Source organism: Streptopelia decaocto, assembly GCF_964273445.1.
Source record: "Streptopelia decaocto genome assembly, chromosome: 2".
Taxonomy (NCBI): domain Eukaryota; kingdom Metazoa; phylum Chordata; class Aves; order Columbiformes; family Columbidae; genus Streptopelia; species Streptopelia decaocto.
This window is the reverse complement of record NC_138655.1, coordinates 88,261,307-88,280,927: the sequence shown is the minus strand read 5'-3', so window position 1 is coordinate 88,280,927 and position 19,621 is coordinate 88,261,307. Positions and strand designations below refer to the sequence as shown.

Genomic DNA, 19,621 nt, shown 5'->3' with positions numbered 1-19,621 from the left:
TAATTACTCCTGGCACCTAGTGCTCACAGCTGGGGACACCACAGTGCTGATAAAAGGGATTGCGTGGGGGCCAGCCTGACACCAGGAGCAAGACATCCATTTTGCTAACCAACTCCTCCTCCCCTCTTCCTCTAACTACAAGGGGAAAAAAAAAACAACACACACACACATCGACAAAACCCCCCTTAATTTGTGGTAAAATTGCAGTCAGAATTGTTAACTGGCAAATGTAATGCCAGATTATCCTGAAACAGGAGTGTGGTGGAAGAGGTACAGGGAAGCCTCAGGTTGCTGTGGTTCTAGCTCCAGCCAGCAGGACTGCCCAGGTTTCTGCTCCTTAGGGAAGATGCCAAAGTAGGCAAGAAAACAGCCCTGTGTAGTTTGGGAGAAACACAAAGCATCCCTGGCTAGACAGTTTGGCTAATCAGGTTTGGACTACATGTACAGAGGATGGGCAATGGATCCCCCTGACTCCCGGCTGGTGCCAAAGCCCAGCACTTCCAGGCAGGTACCTGCTGACTTTTCATAAAACGCTGGTCCTAGAGCCTGCAGGCAATGAACCTCTACAGCAGGGGTGTCACATTCATTTTCACCGGCAGCCACATCAGCCTTGTGGTTGCCCTGAAAGGGCTGAATGTAATTTTAGGACTGCATAAATGTACATACTCCTAAAATTACATTCAGCCCTTTGAAGGCTGATGTGGCCCCCTGTGAAAATGATTTGACACCCCTGCTCTACAGTGAGACCATTGCTTGCCTCACACTGAGGAGCTTCATCCTCTCACTGAAGCAAAGGATGGGTTTGCTCTCATGGCTGACAGCATCAGCCATATGCTGGAATGCTCTGCGCTCTGATAAGGATGCATGAGACCATGCATCTGCTACTGGCAAAGGGGGTTTGATGCTTCCACGTCAAGTGCCTCACTGTTGGAGATGGGGCCTTTGGGATTGCTTAGGACAACAGTTATTGTCAGCTCTGCTGGATATTATTACTATTACTGACCTCAGAAATTTCCTTAAAAATACATTAATCGCATTTCAAATGCATGTGCAAATTTACTTGTTTAAAAGGTTCTTCACCTCAATGGCTTTTACATTCTGGATTTACAGCTGATTTGATTGCAGTTAATTTAAGGCTAATTCCATATCTGCAGATAACTAACTGTTATAATACTTATTATTAGCAGTGATGAATGCTTCTTTTCCTCATCAATTCTGGAGATTCCAATTATTTTTCATTTCTTGTAAGTATTGAGTAAGACAGCAAGCAGCTTCAAGCTGTAAGGTCCCCACCTGGTGGGGTGTGAGGTGGGCAGGGAAGGACACAGGAAAGCCAGGATAATCGAGGGGGAGGAGTGGGAACAACACTGCAATGGAACAAATGGTCCAAATGGCTGTAATTGAGAAGCAAACAAGGCAAAGTACATATATTTTTGAGGTGGTGAAGAAATCAATTAAAAATGAAACCTTTTATAAAAGATCAGATAAACTGAACAAGTATATGCATTTCATCTTCTTGCTTGATCTTTACACAGAAACAGAACAGATAGCATTTAAAAAAATATTAAAAACCACTAGTAGCTACAGCTGCTCAGTCTCTTTACAGAAAATAAATGTATCACATATCCCTTTTGAATAAAATATATGCCAATAGAAAATATTTTCACATTTGAAAATGAACAATTAATGGAAAATAAAATTTTAGGAAAATTTCGCTCTTCTTCTACAGCTAATACGAGATACCATTTGTGGAGACTTCTGGGACTTGTGGCTAAACACACAATTAAGCCAAAGCACTTCATTCTGCTCTAGCACTTTATAAACAGTAAAACTGACACCATATAACAGACCATTAATGTCTTTTGCAAGTAATCATTGCAGGGAAACTTTAAATATAACTCTTCATATGTGCCTCTGTCACCAACTCAACCACCAACCTTGGCAGCAGCTCTGATGCATCAAAGCAATCAAGAATATAGGCATTGCTCAACCATGATCTCAGGCTTAAATCTAAAGAACAAATATGCTACCATAGAGGGATGTACTTAGAAATTTTTTCAAATGCTCTGATGAATCAGCTCTTGAGGGTTTGTTCAGTGAAAGAACATAATTAGAACATTGCTATTGTTGTTATTATATTCCCAGCATTGTCAAGCTCAAGTTCCAAAAATCTAAACTGTGATGCCCCACATTATGAGACTTTAAAAAAGAATATATGCTAGGCTCCCTATTTTTTTTTCAGTTTATTTAAAATCTTTTGAAGCTCTATACCTTTACTTCAAATTGTGAAAGTTGGTGTTGAGAAGAAAATGTGTTCTCAAAGAATATTAATGCTTCTGTGAAAATCAAAACATTCTGGAAATCATAGTTTTAGTTTCAAGTAAGTTCCATTACTGTCAACCTGAAACAAGACTATGTTAACAATATCTAACAAAGATGTTTTGACATTTTCAGAATGGAAATTTTTTATTTTATTTCTTTTTCTTTCAGAGTGGCTTTAAAAATTCTGTTGAAGTTATTATTTCTTTAAAAGGAGGACAGAAGAGAAACAGAGCAGTCTAGCTTACCTGAAACAAGATATTTTTCCAAACTGTATTTGTGAGAACTATTTTCATTTCATTTTTCATTTCATTTGGGGGTGGGGGTGGAGGGGTGCGAAATGAGGAATTTCCCATGAAACACCACATTTAATTCTCACCCAGTTTTCCTATAGGAGAAACTCTCATACCTCTTTATGACATATGAAATTAGATAATTAAATTGTTAGAGTCTTCAAGCCTTAATTGAGTTCTGAAACAGTTACTAGGTCTGCCTATAGATAAAACCTTGTATCAATAAGAAAGTAATAAAATCCTGCTCAGCTGGAAGAGTTAATTCTCCAGCTGAGGTGAGTTAAATGCCCCCCTAAAACATATATTCTACAGTAAGAGTGGTGATAAAGTTGTTGCAGTCCTAAGTGAGGACTCATGCTTGTGGGGGCTCACCCAGGCCAGCATTCTTCACTGAACTGGCCGAGTTCCTTTCAACCATCATTGTTCAAAATGTCTCCAATTTCTATGTGATATTTCGTTCCCTTCCCCTTCATCTGAAAGCTTCTGATTTTCTGAGCTGTTAAATACAACAAATAGCACCACCCAGCCAGCAATTTTTGGTGAGCAAAAACCAGACCTGGAAATAGCAGCTGTTTTGATGATGACTTTCGATGGCTCCTCTTCCACGTCCTCACAGCACTATATTGTTGGCTTTACATTCTTACAGCAATCCTTCAAATTTCATGTTTTCTGTAACCCAGCCTTTCATTATAAGGTAAAATAAAAAAACCCAAGCCACAGAACCCCTTCTCTTTCAATCTCAGTTCAACATTCACTGTCACTGAAGAGGCCACTGTTCCACTTCTGCTAGTAGTTCACCTCATTAGACCTTATAGCTTACCTGCAAACTTTCTCTTTTTAGGGTGATCTTTTGTAAGACCAACTGCAATATTAGTTAAAATAAAATTTGTATGTAGACTCAAATGATTAGAATAAAATATTCATTTTTACTGAATTAATTCTGATCCTGGAAGAAATGAATAATATTTCTGTAACAAATGTGCATGTGTTTTTATATGAATAAAAACCACAATAAATTTTTCCACTGCTTGAAAAGTTTCCTTCCTTTCCTTTCCTTTCCTTTCCTTTCCTTTCCTTTCCTTTCCTTTCCTTTCCTTTCCTTTCCTTTCCTTTCCTTTCCTTTCCTTTCCTTTCCTTTCCTTTCCTTTCCTTTCCTTTCCTTTCCTTTCCTTTCCTTTCCTTTCCTTTCCTTTCCTTTCCTTTCCTTTCCTTTCCACATTTGCAGACAGCAGTCTTTGTAGCACTCTGCAAATAACTCTCAGGGCTTGTCGTGGTTTCAGGCTATCTTTGCAATCCTGTTCTAATTTAATAAGATTAATGACAGAAAATTAGTCAAGACAAGCATTTGCCTGTTTCATTTACCCTGCTGTAGTTCTACTTATAGGAGTGAAGTGTTTCCCCCAAGTACTACTTAATTAGTAATAAGTAGAAGGGAAAGTAAAAGAAAAAAAGGGTAATCCTTATAGGGGGAAAATATTTGTAGCTCTGAGGCTTTCCTGTTTGTACAAAGGACTGAATTCAAATGATTCAGGGGACTATATAAATATAATTTGAAATTTCTTCCTTGAAAAAGAAATGTTACAAGAAAAAAACCACACAAGGTAGAAAAAACTCAGTGTACACAGTCAGTTTCAGAGAATCATTCTTATTGCAGCTGTACATTTCATTAAGTACACACATGTAATAAAGTTTCTCTCTTATTTTGGCTAGAAGACACAGTCCTAACATGTGCTAATGACTGGAGACAACAGAGGATTATGTTATCTTTTTGGAAAGACTTTTTAGGCTATCCTGGATTTTCAGCTGTATAAGTTAATGTGAATTGTTAGGAAGATAAAAAACCAAAACAAAAAATTTTTTTTAGTTGGTTGATGGGGTGGCCAGGATTGTTTTTCTTCCTATTCTCTACTGCAATATCAAGATGTGACAGCTAAGATTTCGTTACATTTGCAACTTTTCCTGCCAAAGCACAAAGTAGGGATGGTTAAGAACCCTTGCTCATGCAACCTGTGTTCTCAGATGCACTATGAGGTGTGCCAGGTTCTTGTCATGACACCTCTCCTGGTCCATCAATTTTGAAAGGTGCATTGTGCAGCAATGCTGGACATTGTACAGCAGTGGAAAGGGGTGCTGGAAATTTCCCAGGTAAGTTTTTGAGATTGCAAAATTTCATGACCTGCAACAAAACTCCCAAACAACTCAACTAAACTTTGAGGAAGGGAGTTAGGAAGAAAGCAGCTGTCCTCACAGGAACTCATTTAGCAATTGCACTCTGGTGTGTTGGTTCTTAGGTGCCTCATAAATTGTAAAGAAACAGATCAATGGGACTCACCAGTGGTGTCCCACAAAGTTAAAAGGGAGGATTTTGCTGCCAGGCTACTCCCTGAAGAAGAAATATTGAAACTGGAGGAGGTGGGAGTAGAAAGCCCTTGAGGGTTTCAAAGAATGTGAGAGGTTACCACCAGCCTGGTCAAGAAGCCAGTGAGGGTAAGGAGATCATGTGTGTGCTGTAAAAGCATGGGCTGGGCCGACACCTAGAAAAATTATGGAGGTTCTTAAGAAAACTTTACATTTTACATCAAGGGCAATTTGAAAGATGAACGACGGCTATGGGATGAGTAGTGGGTCTGTTGTGACACTACTCTCACCCTGGAGTAGGGGGAATGAATGGCTGATTTATTTGGCTAAACTCTGTCTAAAAGGATCAGAATTTCATCACCACCAAAATGATCAGAAGCAAAATTATCATTAACACCTAAAGTGTCCCTTCATTCCCCATATGTACAGCTATTTATATATCACCTGTAAATGGCTTAAGGGGTTAATAACTTATTCACTGTGAAGAAAAATTTCAGAAGGACCATGGGGATTAGCAGGCCAAGCTCCATTTGTAAAGCAATTTACGTTCCTAAAAATTCATGTCACTAGATGTCATGTGGACTCTTGTACAATTTTTGAGAATTATTTTTATTGATTAGTACAAAAACCCACAACTATGCCCTTGTACACACAAAATACCTGTCCTACCTCATCACTTGGAGTAATAGTGTTGAGTTTCCCTGAGAGAGAAACTTGTGACTGATTTGATCCAAACACTGACTGCAGTAATCACCAATTTGGATGATATGAAGTCCACCACGTGGAGTGATATGTGAGCAAAAATTAAAAAAATAGGACACAAAATTTTGTGTTAGGACCAACTAAATCTAAAGTAAGCCTTTCATATTCTCTCTATAACAGAAGCTGTTCATAAAAGTACTTTGACTTTTATTTGTGTAATTGTTCTTTTCTTTAGGCTTAATTTGTTTTCTGAAAAATACGTGCTGGTTTGTCAGTCTTGGGAAATGCTGAGACTTCTTTGGCCACACCAAAGCAGGGAGTTGAATTTTAAACTAATGGATAAATCTATTGACATCAAAAGAATCTGCGATGTTGAGAACATCTGCAAATAAAGACATTCAGCTAGGTACTGACCTATATGTTTCATTTTCTGATTTTAGGTTATCAAAAAAAAAAAAAGTTCAACAAACATTCATTCTTGCTTTTGCAAACAGCACTAGACAGGGACAAAGCAGTTCCCAAAATCACAAGAATTCTTACATAAATAGAGCAACTGAATCCACAGCATATTTGTATCAATACTCATTAGGGAGACTTAGCTTATAAAGACAAGAAATAAAAGTATAGAAAAAGAGGGGGAAAAAAGAAAGACAAAGCAATTAGTAGAGATCCTACTACTTCCCCTTTACCCTATCAAACCTCACTACTGTTAAGGCATATGGGACAATGTGTGATCATACAAGGACACCTCACTATAAAGAGATGCTAAAAATACAGAGAGAAACTTATTCCTAAAACTGAGGTTTTGGGTTAGAAATTCTATTTACAGAGTCTCTCTCTCCCCCAACAGATTTTTTTCTGGAAGTTGATGCCAAAAATTGAAACCAGACTAAAAACTCATTGAGGAGAAAATGTTATTACCTCCCCAGCCACCCACTGGCTGTTCAAATAATACGGTATATATCTGTGCACTTCTGCATATTTATTGAATTTGTCAAGTTTTTGTTCCCAAGTAAAACTTATTGGCCCTGTCAAAAGTTCACCAGCTGCACAAGTGACTTTGATGGCCTGAGGAACAGCCCTGGCGCTAGCGTCATGGAAGAGCCTGTGGCTTTCCTCTCCCTTTTCCAGCTGAGATCGGTATGTTGATGCATGGGGCCCAGAGAAGATACAGAAGGAGGGAAATTGAAAAAATAATAAACAATAAAAATATAAATTACGGAAAGCGCTCACCAAGCCATCCTGGTTTTATTATATGGCCTTGAGAAGGAATTTTGTATTTTCAATCAAAGTATGTGGAATATGCATTGTAAAGATTCTGCACCGACTGCTCAACATTTTTATGGCTTGTTAGGAGAAGAGCTAATAGGAATGTAGAGTGGGCTGCTTGCAGTGTGGCTGATGGGCTGGCACACAGAAAGAACAGGCTTGGCAGGTGTCACCTCTTGAGATCACAGAGGGTAGGAGCAGGACTGTGGGGATACTACAGATCCAGGGGTGCAAAATAGAGAGTTGGGCAGAAAAAACCCTTTTTCAGCAAGGTGATGAACAGCACCCTGGTACTAACGTCATTGGAGTGGCTTCTGTTCCCCAATGTAAGGAGTGAAAGGGAGAACAGAGAATGAAGACTTGGAATATAAAATCAAGATGTACTCACTAACATGTTTTTTTTTTTTTTAATGATATAAAGGGCAATACTGGATTTATCCGTTGTGGCAGTCATTCATGCCCAGAGGATTGTGCGTTACAAAATTAGAAACTGAGAGGGAAAAAAGAAGAATGTAGAGAAAAAATGCTCTGTAACACAGCAAACAGAACAGGCTAGAAATGTTCAAACCATGGCTGCTATCTCATGTTTGTACTTACACAATGGTTTTGCCAATGTGCTTAAACGACTTCTCCACAAATTCACGGACACTATGGACCTCCCCAGTGGCTATGACGAAGTCCTCGGGCTCATCTGTTTGCAGCATCAGCCACATGGCCTGCGGAAAGACAAACAAAGTCAGATTCAGTACACATGTACATGATATTATGTTACTGCATTTTTGATTTGGAGATAACTACACACACCCCAAGCTGGGGAAATTAGCACTTTCCTAACATGGTGGCTGTTAACCAGTTCAGTGTAACTCTGAAAAGAGTTGAATTATTTCTTATTATAGAAAAAGATGCTGTATTTGATTTTCAATTTGTTTCACAGCAGGGATTTCTGCAGGGGAGACTTTAATATGTTTACTTTTGAACACTGAGGCTTGGTTTACTGCTCAAGAGCATGGATTCGCTTGTTTAAAGCACTGCATGAATTGACACAGATATGGGGAAAAGAACAAAATCTTGTAATATTTCAATCCAAAGTGCTGTTGTCTGTCTGTTATAAAACAATGTCAAACAGACTGAATCATGAAAACATGCATCCTTTTAGGTCTTTCTTCTGTCATGTTTGTTTTGGTTGAGATTTTAATTAAGAGTAAGTAATTAAAAAGGTAGCTAAGAATAGCCAACAGTGTATTTAACCAAATTAATCTGTTTTTCCTGCTGAATATGTGCTGAATGTTACATATTAAAGCACTGCAGCAGAAACTTTTTATGCAGGAACACAGAAAACACTTCTAGAAAAGTGAGACAACCATTAACATCTCTTTCAGAGAACTGTTTGCACAGTGGCAAAAATGCAGTAGATTTTAAAGTAAAAGTTCATGGGATTGTCAACATATTTGCATTTCACGGGAGCAGATTTGCTTCCCACAGCAATGTCTTTCCCAAAGTCCCCTCCCACAAACAAGTAATGATGGATGAGCAACATCTCTGGGGGCTGGCCAGCTAAGCCAGCATGAAAGCAAGAAAGCAGATGGAAAAAGTGGCAGGCAAAGACATGTGTAACCTGTCTGTGGTATCACGGCAGGTACATTTTAGTTTTCTGATGTGCAAGCTGCTGCACTAGCAACTGGACTATTCAACTGCCGGGAAGCTGTAGGCAGACAGAATAATTATTACTTTAGATCAATCAAGATGATGTAAACACTTCATTTCCTTTGGAGAGGAAAAGGGAATACCTGTATGACATGAACCTCATTTAATAAATAACTAGAAAAGGAAAACAAAATAATTCAGGTTTGTCTCCATATGGTAAAAAGGACTGTCATCTTCTCACAGTGTAATCCACAACGCTATTTGCATTGACCTCTTCACATCAGCTTTAAAGAAAACAACTTTAGTAGGTCCCTTGGTGGTAGTGGATACTCTGCAAATCAGATTAATAAAAGCTTTGGGACAGCTCGCTTTCTCTTGGTAAATACCACCTGAAATATTCAATTTCCTCCCCTTATTCTTAATAAATCAGTGTCCAGCATAGCAAGGTGATACATTCCACTTAAATGTTTCTATCTGCAAGTAATTTTTCTTCCCAGTTATTATTTTATGCATCTTCCAAAGTTTTGACAAGATTTTATTAACATGTTCCTTCTGAACCTTTCTGCTTCTTGAACGTGCGTGGAAGGCTGGGTTTTGGGCAACTGCTGTGTAAGTCCTTGACATTAATTGTGCTTTAGGGATACGACCTGCTGGGCAGGACAATGGCAGCAAATTTATTTTTCCTTTCCAGGGTTGAACATCCTAGACAATGACGCAGAAATACCCGACTGGCTGATGAAACTCCTCTTGTGGGGAGGAGATGTCTTAACTCGTATCTCTCATATGGGCTTTCTTGGAACACTGGGGTTTCCCTGCTGATTTGAGAGGTTGCCATAAATCACCAACTCCTGTTTCTTCATGACTGGACAAGCTTGCAGGATTCACAGTAGTAACAGCTTCACAAAAAGGTAAAAGGAATATCTGCTATAAAGTAAATCATAGTTCTGGTTCTCCTAGCCTAATCCCTGATTTCACAGACCTTCTGCTTTCATTAAGCAACCCAGCTGAAAACAAGAAACTTCCTCATATGAAAAGGCATTATTTGAGTGAAAAAGGATTTCCAAGGTTAGACAGTCAGTCAGAGTAAAAATTTATAGCAGTCCTCCTCCTGACTTTAGTGGATGTTTGCTGTGCTTAACAAAATCAAGGTCTCGCCTGCCTTTGTTTGAAATGTACACAGCATAACTGATATAGATGTAACGATCAAACCTCACTTATTGGTAAAAATCACTTCCCATCTGCAAACGCCACACAGGTTGACTGAATATGTAATATTAGCATAAGGACCTTCTGTTTACAATGCACTTTTGTAAAGTGAAATTAATATGTCTACATAAAAGGAGGATCAGAATTACAATTTTTTTAACCATCCTTCCACTTTTAAACACCTCGGTATTGTAATTCATTGGACACAACTTTAGATTGTGGGTGGTTATGCTGAGACATTCAACATCCAGTGAGTATTTTGAATATTTACACATTAATTTTGTGTATTAATATGAAATAGTGTCAGAAGTTTCTCTCTACTGTAAAACATGCACTACATTGAAGTGATGGATACAAAATATTAACAAAACTCCAGCCTTTGACAATTGGTCCCACTGGGTTTTATACATTTGGATGTATCATCTCTTGCCTACCATTTCAAAGAGCAAGCAATCACCGTCTTAAAAATACAACTTAAACCGCAGTAAGTTTCTAACGAGTCAACTTAGCAATTATCAAACAATGAAGACAGAGTTGCTAAAAGCAAGTTTTGCCTCAGCTCCTACCAGGAAAGAATGTTTAGATTAATTATTACTCGAGAATCTATCACTGCTGGTTCTTCTATTTTTTCTGGCATTCACAATTGTTGGCACTTGCAATTACCTCAATCAAATCAGGTATGAAAAATATGAACATGCTAAAAATTGCAAACAAAGTAAGTGATGGTTCTGTTTTGCTTTGAGGAAGGCGACCAAATGCTGTTGCTTTGCATGGGTCTGTATAAAAAAATGCAAAGGCAAGCCAGAGGATAGAAAAATCCTTGAACAAGCTCTGCATTCAAGTCTTTATTTCCACAGGTACAGCTTGTGAAACCAATGAGAAATCTGTGTATGAGCAGTAGCTATATGCTTTCCCTACAGCAAGCACCAGGAATGTGCTTCCCCCCACATCAGACTAATAAAGGCCCTTGACCTATCAATTTCTAGGCATTTCCTTTAAGAGTTCATATTGTACCAGACTCTGGGCTGAGAATGAGAGGAAAGGGGGACATACAGCTCCAGGTTTATTTGTCATTACTGAATGGCTTACTGGTTTTAACAGAGGGGAAAAGCTTTGTTTAAATTTCCACTGAAAGTAATTAATGGTTATTGACTGGCAAATGAAGAACAGGTGACACTCTGAATTAGAAGATAAATGATCTCATGTTCTAGCGTGATAATGGGTTAGTAATTGCTACAAAGCCTCAGCCTAGTGCGTCCCATCATAATGCTAGATCATGTCCAGAACACAAAGGCCTCTGTGTGAGAGGTATTCAGCCATTCACCTCCCGATACAGCTGTGGAGTGATTTGCTCCATTTATTCTCTGATGGACTGCACAACTGAGGCAAAAGTTCACTCATTCTCACCTTCCTGTTCACATGCTGAACCACATGACCCATGACATGGCTGAACTGGGATAAAATCATTGCCCAGCTTTGGCTCTTGGCTATCTTTTAACCATCGCAAGGTCATATATTTTAGGAATTTTTGTGGTGCAGAAATGGAGAATAATGGATTTTCCTGTATTTCTTTGTAAAGGCTTTCTTTGGATGAGCTGACAGCAAGTAAGGAAATTACTTTTTCCAGTTCTACCACCCTCTCCTTAATTTTTTTGCTTAATCCAGTTAACAAAATGTGGGCAAATGTTGAAAAGGAGGAGAAAACTACTTTGGAAACAATTCAGGCTTTGGCTTTCTTGGAGTAAGACTATTTCTTTAATGGCAAATGTAACAAAACATATTTTTCATATTTGAACTCTTTTTGGCTCTGGTCTAGTGAATCACAAAGTCTAAGGGCAATACTATGTCATCTACATTCAGAGACAGAAACCTAACCAGAGAGAGATACATAGCAAGTCTAGCAAGCGGACACACTTTTATGATTATGTGGACTAGGATATCTGTTCTGCATGCCTGAACCACAGCCTCTGCCAAAATCTTTCCTCTTTCATCTTTCCCCTCTTCCTTCTTCTGTGTATAAACCCTTGCCAGAAGTCAGCACCACTTTCAAGCAACATATTCAAAACATGAACCAGTCTTCTCCCTGCCCAAGTGTCTTTGCTTACATAGTATTTGCACCTGGGCTACTTCAGGGGAAAACCCAAGCTGGACTAACACAATTCCCCTATAGGAACATTCTGTGCATGCCACTGTCATTATAGTTGTGATGTGTCTCCTTATCTTGAGCATCTGGAGTATGTTGTAGATATGCTTCACCATTAACTTCCAGTCCAGCATCCCAGGGAGAAAACATTTATTAACTGGGCTGTCATCCATGGATAACAAAGACTTAGTAGTTGAGGTTGTTTAACTCTATATATTTGATACTTTTCTTTCACTGTCTGCTCTAGCACTGTATATTGTTAAAACGGGCTCGTAATCAGGTATCTGCCTGTTTAAGAGAAAAAAGAAATGCAAATCCAATTTTCTGAGACTTGAAAGTACAACCAATGGTTTCTGCTCTAGAAATAAAAAAACATTTTTCAAGAGCATGAGTAATACCTTTTCTTGCGTCTCATGTGATGCAAGACCCACACCAGATATGACTGAATAGACACACAATGTGATATATGAAAAACATTCCTGTTGCTACTAATTACTATTGACTTGCACTGCTACACAGCATTTTTTCCCAAGCCCTATACTGTCAAAAAAAACTTTCATACATATTTCTAGATATTATGCACAGAACTAAAGAAAAAAAAAAAGAAATCAAACCAAACGAGTTATGTTTACTTTAGGAGACAGAACAGACTGTTGCAGCCTGATGCAGGGTGCATTGTCCATGTGTTTCAGAGACAAAGAAGCAGATGCTGGTGAATGTCTAGCTCTACTTATCAATGGCAGAGGGCATGGGTTACCTCAGGACTGTCAACAATCAGGGAGCAATTTCTGACTAAGTCAGAAAGCACTACCACCCAGAGACACCCAAGAGTACATTATCACCATGTATAGAAATTCTGTCTTTACAGTATTCCATACTCTACTGTCTAGAAGTAGGAAGAAGAATTCAGTGGGTTGGACATGGTACTCTCTAGTGACTCTAAACCTAGCTATCCTGCTGGGGTCACCACTGAGAAGTAGAATTGAGCATTTTGGGCCAAAGCATGATGAGCCTTTACAGGGATGTGGCAGCAAAGGAGAACCTTCTCCCCATATGGTGACCACAAAGACCTGGCATGACTGCTGTTCCTGCATGCATCATGAAGAACTGTTCCCTTTGTGCCACAGAAGACAGGGCTATTGTAACACCTCCTTCTCTGCATTGTCCCAAACTCAATTGCACTGGCATGGAAAGAAGCTGCTTGGCATCCTCTGTGCTGCACGACATGGGGAGATGTCATGCCCACACACTTCCTGCCTGCTAGGATGTGAAGCAGTTCCAGATGCCATCACCCAGCTTCTCCTGACACAACCCAGCTGACTGGCTGTGGTTTCTCAAGCTGCTACAGAAATGATCACAATTGATGATCGTGCCTTAGAGAAGTGGACTGGGGACATTGACTTGGAGATCTGAACCCAAACTGACTTCCAGTTTATCTATTTATTTACTTTTGTAGGGGCAAGGAAGGAAAAAGAGATGCTACAATGGCTGAGTCACCCACATCAGATTGACTTCTGAGACTCTTAAAAGTCTAGGTGTGTACTGGGTGTACCCGGTAGGCATGACAGTGCGTTATATAAGGAGAATATATAATGAGACAGCAATACATACATATAATACACAACAGATGAGAAAAAAAATCTCCTTATGCATGTTCTGCACACAATAGAGGCACAGCACACATGGCTGGAAAACACTAATGAAGCTCAAGGGCAGCAGAAAAAGTCATGCGATCAGAGTAAAGTATAAGCCAGCCCTGCCTGAAAGCCAACACAAAAGCATTGAGTGTAATCCCATGCTCCCTGCCACAACGGGAGTTCAGTCTAAGTAAAGACTGTTGCTTTAGTACTTGTTTCTGATGATGTTCTAAGGCAAGGCAAGCACGGCAGGGAGACTCTTGCCAAAGAAAACCACAGGGATGTGCTGCCAGGCATGCTGATACTCCCAAGAAGCCCATGACAGCAGGAATATGGGAGTATGCATAATCAATGTAGTCCTATGCTTTTTTTTTTTTTTTTTCCCTGAAATACAATGCCTCTTCGGTTAATCAAAAAGTAAAGGTGCACACCCAATGAGCAAGAACCTTACTATGCTGTTAGAGTTTGTATTTGAAAGGCAAACTGAAGTTCATGACTGAGGTCACTGTCTATCATTGCAACAAGAGTGACATTTTTCATAATCTTACAGCAAAAGAGGTACTACCCAAGAAATGCAGGACACATGCTTCTTCCTTTCCCCTGAAGAGTCATCATCCTGTTTTCTCAGATCACCAAAAATCACAGCATCAGTGCAAGATCTGTTGCTAAGGAACCTCCCTTCATGAAAAACCTTTCTGAACACCATTTAAGTATCTATCAGATCTCATCAGTTTAAATATATTTTTATATCCTTCTTCCTTAACGGTGTAATGTTGAACATAAGGAACCTGGTGTCTGTGTACAAAGCTTTTGCATTAGTGTTGTCCCTTCTGCTCATGTAGAGGAGACATTCACTACTCATGGCATGGCAGCTGCTTCCATTCAGAAGAGCGATGTTTGCAAACCATAGGCAGTTACAGCACCAACAGAAAAGGTATAAAATGAGAAGCGATCCAAGACAAAAAAAATTTTCCTCTGAGAGGAAAAACACATAATTTGATAAAAACAATGGAAAATTCACATTAAGAATCCCAAGGAAGTAAACAAACAACAAAAATAACTTTTACTGATATACATATTAGAAGTCTCCTAGGCTATAGTTACAGAGATAGTATCTTGCGACTCATTTTATAAACTTTCTCACAGATTTTCAAAGTTACAGTTGGTAAATTGCCACAGCAATTTGAAGTATGCTTGCTGATTTAGCCAAATCCTATGGTTTGGCTTTAGATGTGAACTTGTTCTGAGTTGAACTGTGTTCAGATCCATGAGTTTTTTTTCTTTCAAGTTAAAAGGGTATAGTTGATATACTTAAAGATAATAATCCAACAATTATAAAGTTACTAAGATAATAAAATACCTGATAATCTTTGTGGAGCATCTTGAATGAAAACAATATCAATGTCTTCTGAAACAAAAGCCCTCACATCTGTAGGAAATACTGTCTAGCTTTTCTCTTGTAAGCAGATAGGCCAATTGTTTTACAGATCTCAGTGAGGACTCATGAAACTTTAGTAGGCAGTTTTATTAATAAAAACCACAAGAATTATAATCCAGATAAACCTTAAAGGTCAGCCTTCCCTGTTAACGCAACACGATGTTTCTCACATGCACCTCAGTTGAACACAAAGTTCTCATTGTGTTAACAAAAACTAGATTACTGCTTCCTTTTTTTCCCCTTCCTTGTGTCACTGAGTGTCAAAATATTGTTCTTTCAATACATAGAAGTATTTGTATACAGTTTTATAACTGATCTTTAGTTGCTAGCTAGAGGCAAGAAAGAAACAGTAAAGCTGCTTATTGGGAAACCTCACCAACAATGAAAATTAATATGGTCCTTTTTTCCTGCCAAAAAAATCTGAACAAATTTTTTGGTCCACAATGGCTTGTTTATTCTTCAAATGGTTAAATTGAAAGTGACATGTGTGACACAAAGTAATTTAAATGAAAAGATACAGAAAGGACGCATACATGCTCTGTTTCTTTCGTTTTAATTTTGGAGGATATTGTCACAATTGCTAACAAAGGGGTGCCTTAAATTCTGTTTAAGAAAAAAAGGAAAGAAATTCAAAGTTAAACAGAGAAAAATGTGAGAAGTTTGAATTATAGAAAGTACATGTGAGTTTTAAGCACACGTACTTACAGACAAGACTATAGAAAAAATACGTTTCCCAGGCTCCACCTAGCAGACAATTCTGAAAGATATATGACCCAGTTCCCCCTCCCTTTTTTCTTCCTTCCAGAATTAATTTTCCCTGCTATTTTTATACGAGTGAAAGACAAAATACCTTTTCACAAAGAAGCAGACTCCCATTTGACAGGATTACTCACTGCTAAAGTAAAGGGTTGTACCCAGGTTGCGGTGAGGGCAGAGAAGGCTTAGGAATCCATGCCAGGAAGAACTGACGGGTTGGGGCCATGATCTAACCACAAGAAAACAGACTAGGTTTTCAAGTCGAGTACTGGCATGTTTACTGGAGCAAAATGATCAGCCCCCAAATAATGATCACAGTGTAGATATTGATCACAGAATGTTTACAGTGCAATATTTGACTATGAAAAGATCCTTGTTCATTCTTCTGACACCTGTTTGCCTCCTATTTCTTTCCTGGATTGCTGAGACATTAGCAGCTGAGCACAAGCTGTTGTGCTTCCTTTGACAGAAGTCATAGGAGCAGCATGACCTATAGATCAAAGTACTACCTATTTCAACACAATCAAAAATGCTGTTATCTTTACCATGATTCTGGCAGTTGCTTTCTCTCTCCAAATCTTAATTTCCTTTCACAGAATCATAGAATGTGACGAGTTGGAAGGGACCCACAAGGATCATTGAGTCCAACTTCTGTCCCTGCATATGACAACCCCACAGTTCACACCATGTGTATGAAGGTGTTGTCCAGTCTCTTCTTGAACACTGTCAGGTTTGGGGCTGTGACACCCCCCCGGGGAGCCTTTTCCAGTGCTCCACCACCCTCTGGGTGAAGAACCTTTTCCTCATGTCCAACCTAAACCTCCCCTGGCACATCTTCCTGCCATTCCCTCGGGTTATGCTGTTGCACTGCCTCTTCAGGTTGCTAGACTCTTCACTCAAGGTTTGTAGGTTTGCAGGGACCTGCCCAGTGTCTACCCAGAAAAGGTCCCTGAGTCAGGTTAAACCACTAGTAGTACTGTAAAAAAATGCCAAGAACAGCAGAGAACTATCAGAGCACAGGCAGATAGGCTCAGAGAAAATCAATCATTACTTCATAATGTTTATACACGTTTGAGGGTATAATCGGAGAGGAATAAGAACAAGCCTTTAAGATAGTGAAAGTAACAAGGCAAGAGTACTAAGATAAAATTAATGATTTTTTTTTTTTTTTAGAAAAATAGGAATGTAGAGTGAGTTAATAACATAAAAATAACCTGATTTCTATTTTATAAATTACATCCTTACCGTCCCAGTTCTCAAATTTCCAGTATTCTTGTTTCATGCTTTTGAACACTAAGGCATTTTCTCCTCAGACTGCTACCAGTTTCCAAAGAATGTTATGGTCCTGAATAATAATCTAAAGCAATTAACTTGAAATGTTAACTCATTCTGAGGAAAACATTTACTATTCATTGTGTTCTTATAAAATTAGAATTACCCTTGTCTGAATAATCTGTGTAAATAAGACCATGCTACCTTTAACATATAATCGACACTTCACCTCCTGATTTTATTCCATTTTTCATTCCACTGGAGATGGAGGTAAAAAAGATATTCACCTATAAGTCATCATTACTTATGAGACAGTGGTAAAAGTACATATCAAACATGGTTTTACTAACTATGAAAAGCAAAGTATCACCTGAAAAAGTATCAAGATGTTAAAGTAATCTTATTCCTGGTTCTGTGGAATTTTTCTTTTCCTTTACCACAACATTTCAGGTGACAAAATTTTGGAATTTGATGCTAAATTATTTTGGTTGAGTACAGACAGAGACAAGAGCACAACTTGATGCCTCGAGGATATGGTAACGCAATACAGAGGGATTTATTTTCTTTTTTATTTTTACCTCATGTCACAAGTTCAATTTTAGGCCAACAGTACCCAAAACCACCACCATGTGCTACAGCAGCTTATGTAAAGAGTCTGGTGGTTTTAACTCAAGCCCTAGGACAGAGGAATCCACCTCACAGATTTGCTGCTACAGCGTTAAAGTTACTGTTGCTCTGACCATGTTCCTTCATGCTCAGGGTTGGATACCAGCTCATGGTCTATGCCATCTCAGATCAGGCCATGGGAATTTCAGCTAGAACAAGTTAATGGTAAAATAATTCCAGAAACAAAGGGATGTATTTTAGAAATCTGGCTGTGCAGCCCAGATGTGAAAAGGCAACAGGAAGATTTATATGAGCATGCTCAAAAATACACTTGGAGGGCACTTTGCACTGACCTTCCCTTGGCTTGTTCTAGTCATTCTGATTACACCATCACTAGCAATTACTACTTCTGCAATGGCAGTTACTTGCACCGAATCCTAAGTCAGGGAAAGGGAAGGGTCTGCATTAAAACTGTAAATATGGCTGCTCTCCATGGGCTAGTGTCAAAATGGAGTAGAAAATTTTATTCAGTTTGTTCCCAGCAATAAATACAGTCCTGGCATCCTGGATAAATCCTTCACATAACAGCATGTGTTCTTTTATGCACCCTGGGAGCGATTCTATTTAAAGCCATGGAATTGTGGGTGTGAGACTGTAAGCACATCCACTTACCCAAAACAAAATTAAAACCTGTCTTATATTAGAGTCAGGAGAGCTGTTACAAAAAATGCAAACCATATGAAGTTTTAAGTATACTTATGTTTTTTATCTGTCTCTGTGTAGCATATACAATTGACTTTCACTGCCTGAGATGAAGTGCTGACAAGTGTTTTACCATATTATTACAGAATACCCCAGTAGCATTATCACACTTCAGCTTTTGCTTGCAATAAATCACTGCTACATGCGTGTCAAAAGTCATCGCTCATATCACATCCAGACAAAGTAAGGGCCCTCTTTCCCCAATGGACATGAACGAGACTCTATACACACTAGGTATTCTGCCATTAAAACTGGAATAACTCCCGCAGGCCAGACACCGGGAACAACGTTCCCACAAACATTACTTGGCGGGGGCCAGAGGTCTGTTCTCAGGCAAATAACAGTGGCACAGGCATGAGTCATTGCAGAATGCAATGGATTTATCACCACAATGACATTATCATCCCTTATGTGCTGGTTTCCATGTGCAAGTCCCTTTTCTTTTTTTTTTTTTTTCTTTCTTCTCAGAGATTTATAACTCAACTGCTGAAACAGGCTGGGACAGAAAAAGAACACAATTTCTGCTCTGCATATTTTTTTTACTAGCTATACCATAAAACATATTCTAATTGCATAGGTCCAGATTTAGGTCCAGCCTGTTTATTTGTTTCAGTTTGGACAAAGCAAATGATTAGCAGACACCATCTCCAGGGTCCCAATCTCAGCAGTGAAAATGACTCTCTTTGTGGCCTTGACTAGTAATCATATCTCCTAAATTTTGCGCTCTGTAAAACTGGAGTGATAATATTTATGCAACTAGAATGCTGTAAGAATGTTAAGGGTAACACAGACCTTTCAATTTGAAGTGCATTATTTGTTACAGAATTAGATGCCTTTGGCTGCACTTTTATAGTGAAAAAAAAAATATTTTTCCCACTAAAAGGTTGGGAATGCAAGCATTTTTCCTTAATACTAACTAGCTCTGGACTAACTAGAAAACAAATTAAAGGAACAAGGAAACCCAAGAATGAGAGTGCACGGGAATGATTATGAGATTACACATTCCAAAACTCAATGAAATAGATATTTATTGAAATACAGCACATTTCTGTTGTGATGCAAAAGTTAAGTAATAACTACTCAGGTGATCAAGATACTAATAAGCAAGCTACAGTGGTTTCTTGGTGTCTTTTTATCTCTTGTCTAACCTTCAGAAAATGTAATTTTTTCCCCTTTTGCACAATAATTGAGGGAAACCTGGAAATAAACTCTTTGA

The 19,621-nt window shown here is 38.7% G+C and overlaps 1 protein-coding gene across 1 annotated transcript in view; it reads right to left on the bottom strand.

Moving 5' to 3' along the window:
- GMDS (GDP-mannose 4,6-dehydratase) overlaps positions 1-19,621 on the bottom strand; it is a 416,345-nt gene that overhangs the window by 73,488 nt on the left and 323,236 nt on the right. Inside the window, exon 8 of the mRNA XM_082044403.1 lies at positions 7,539-7,657. Coding sequence (XP_081900529.1) covers positions 7,539-7,657 — 119 coding nt within the window. The remainder of the gene's footprint in view (positions 1-7,538; positions 7,658-19,621) is intronic.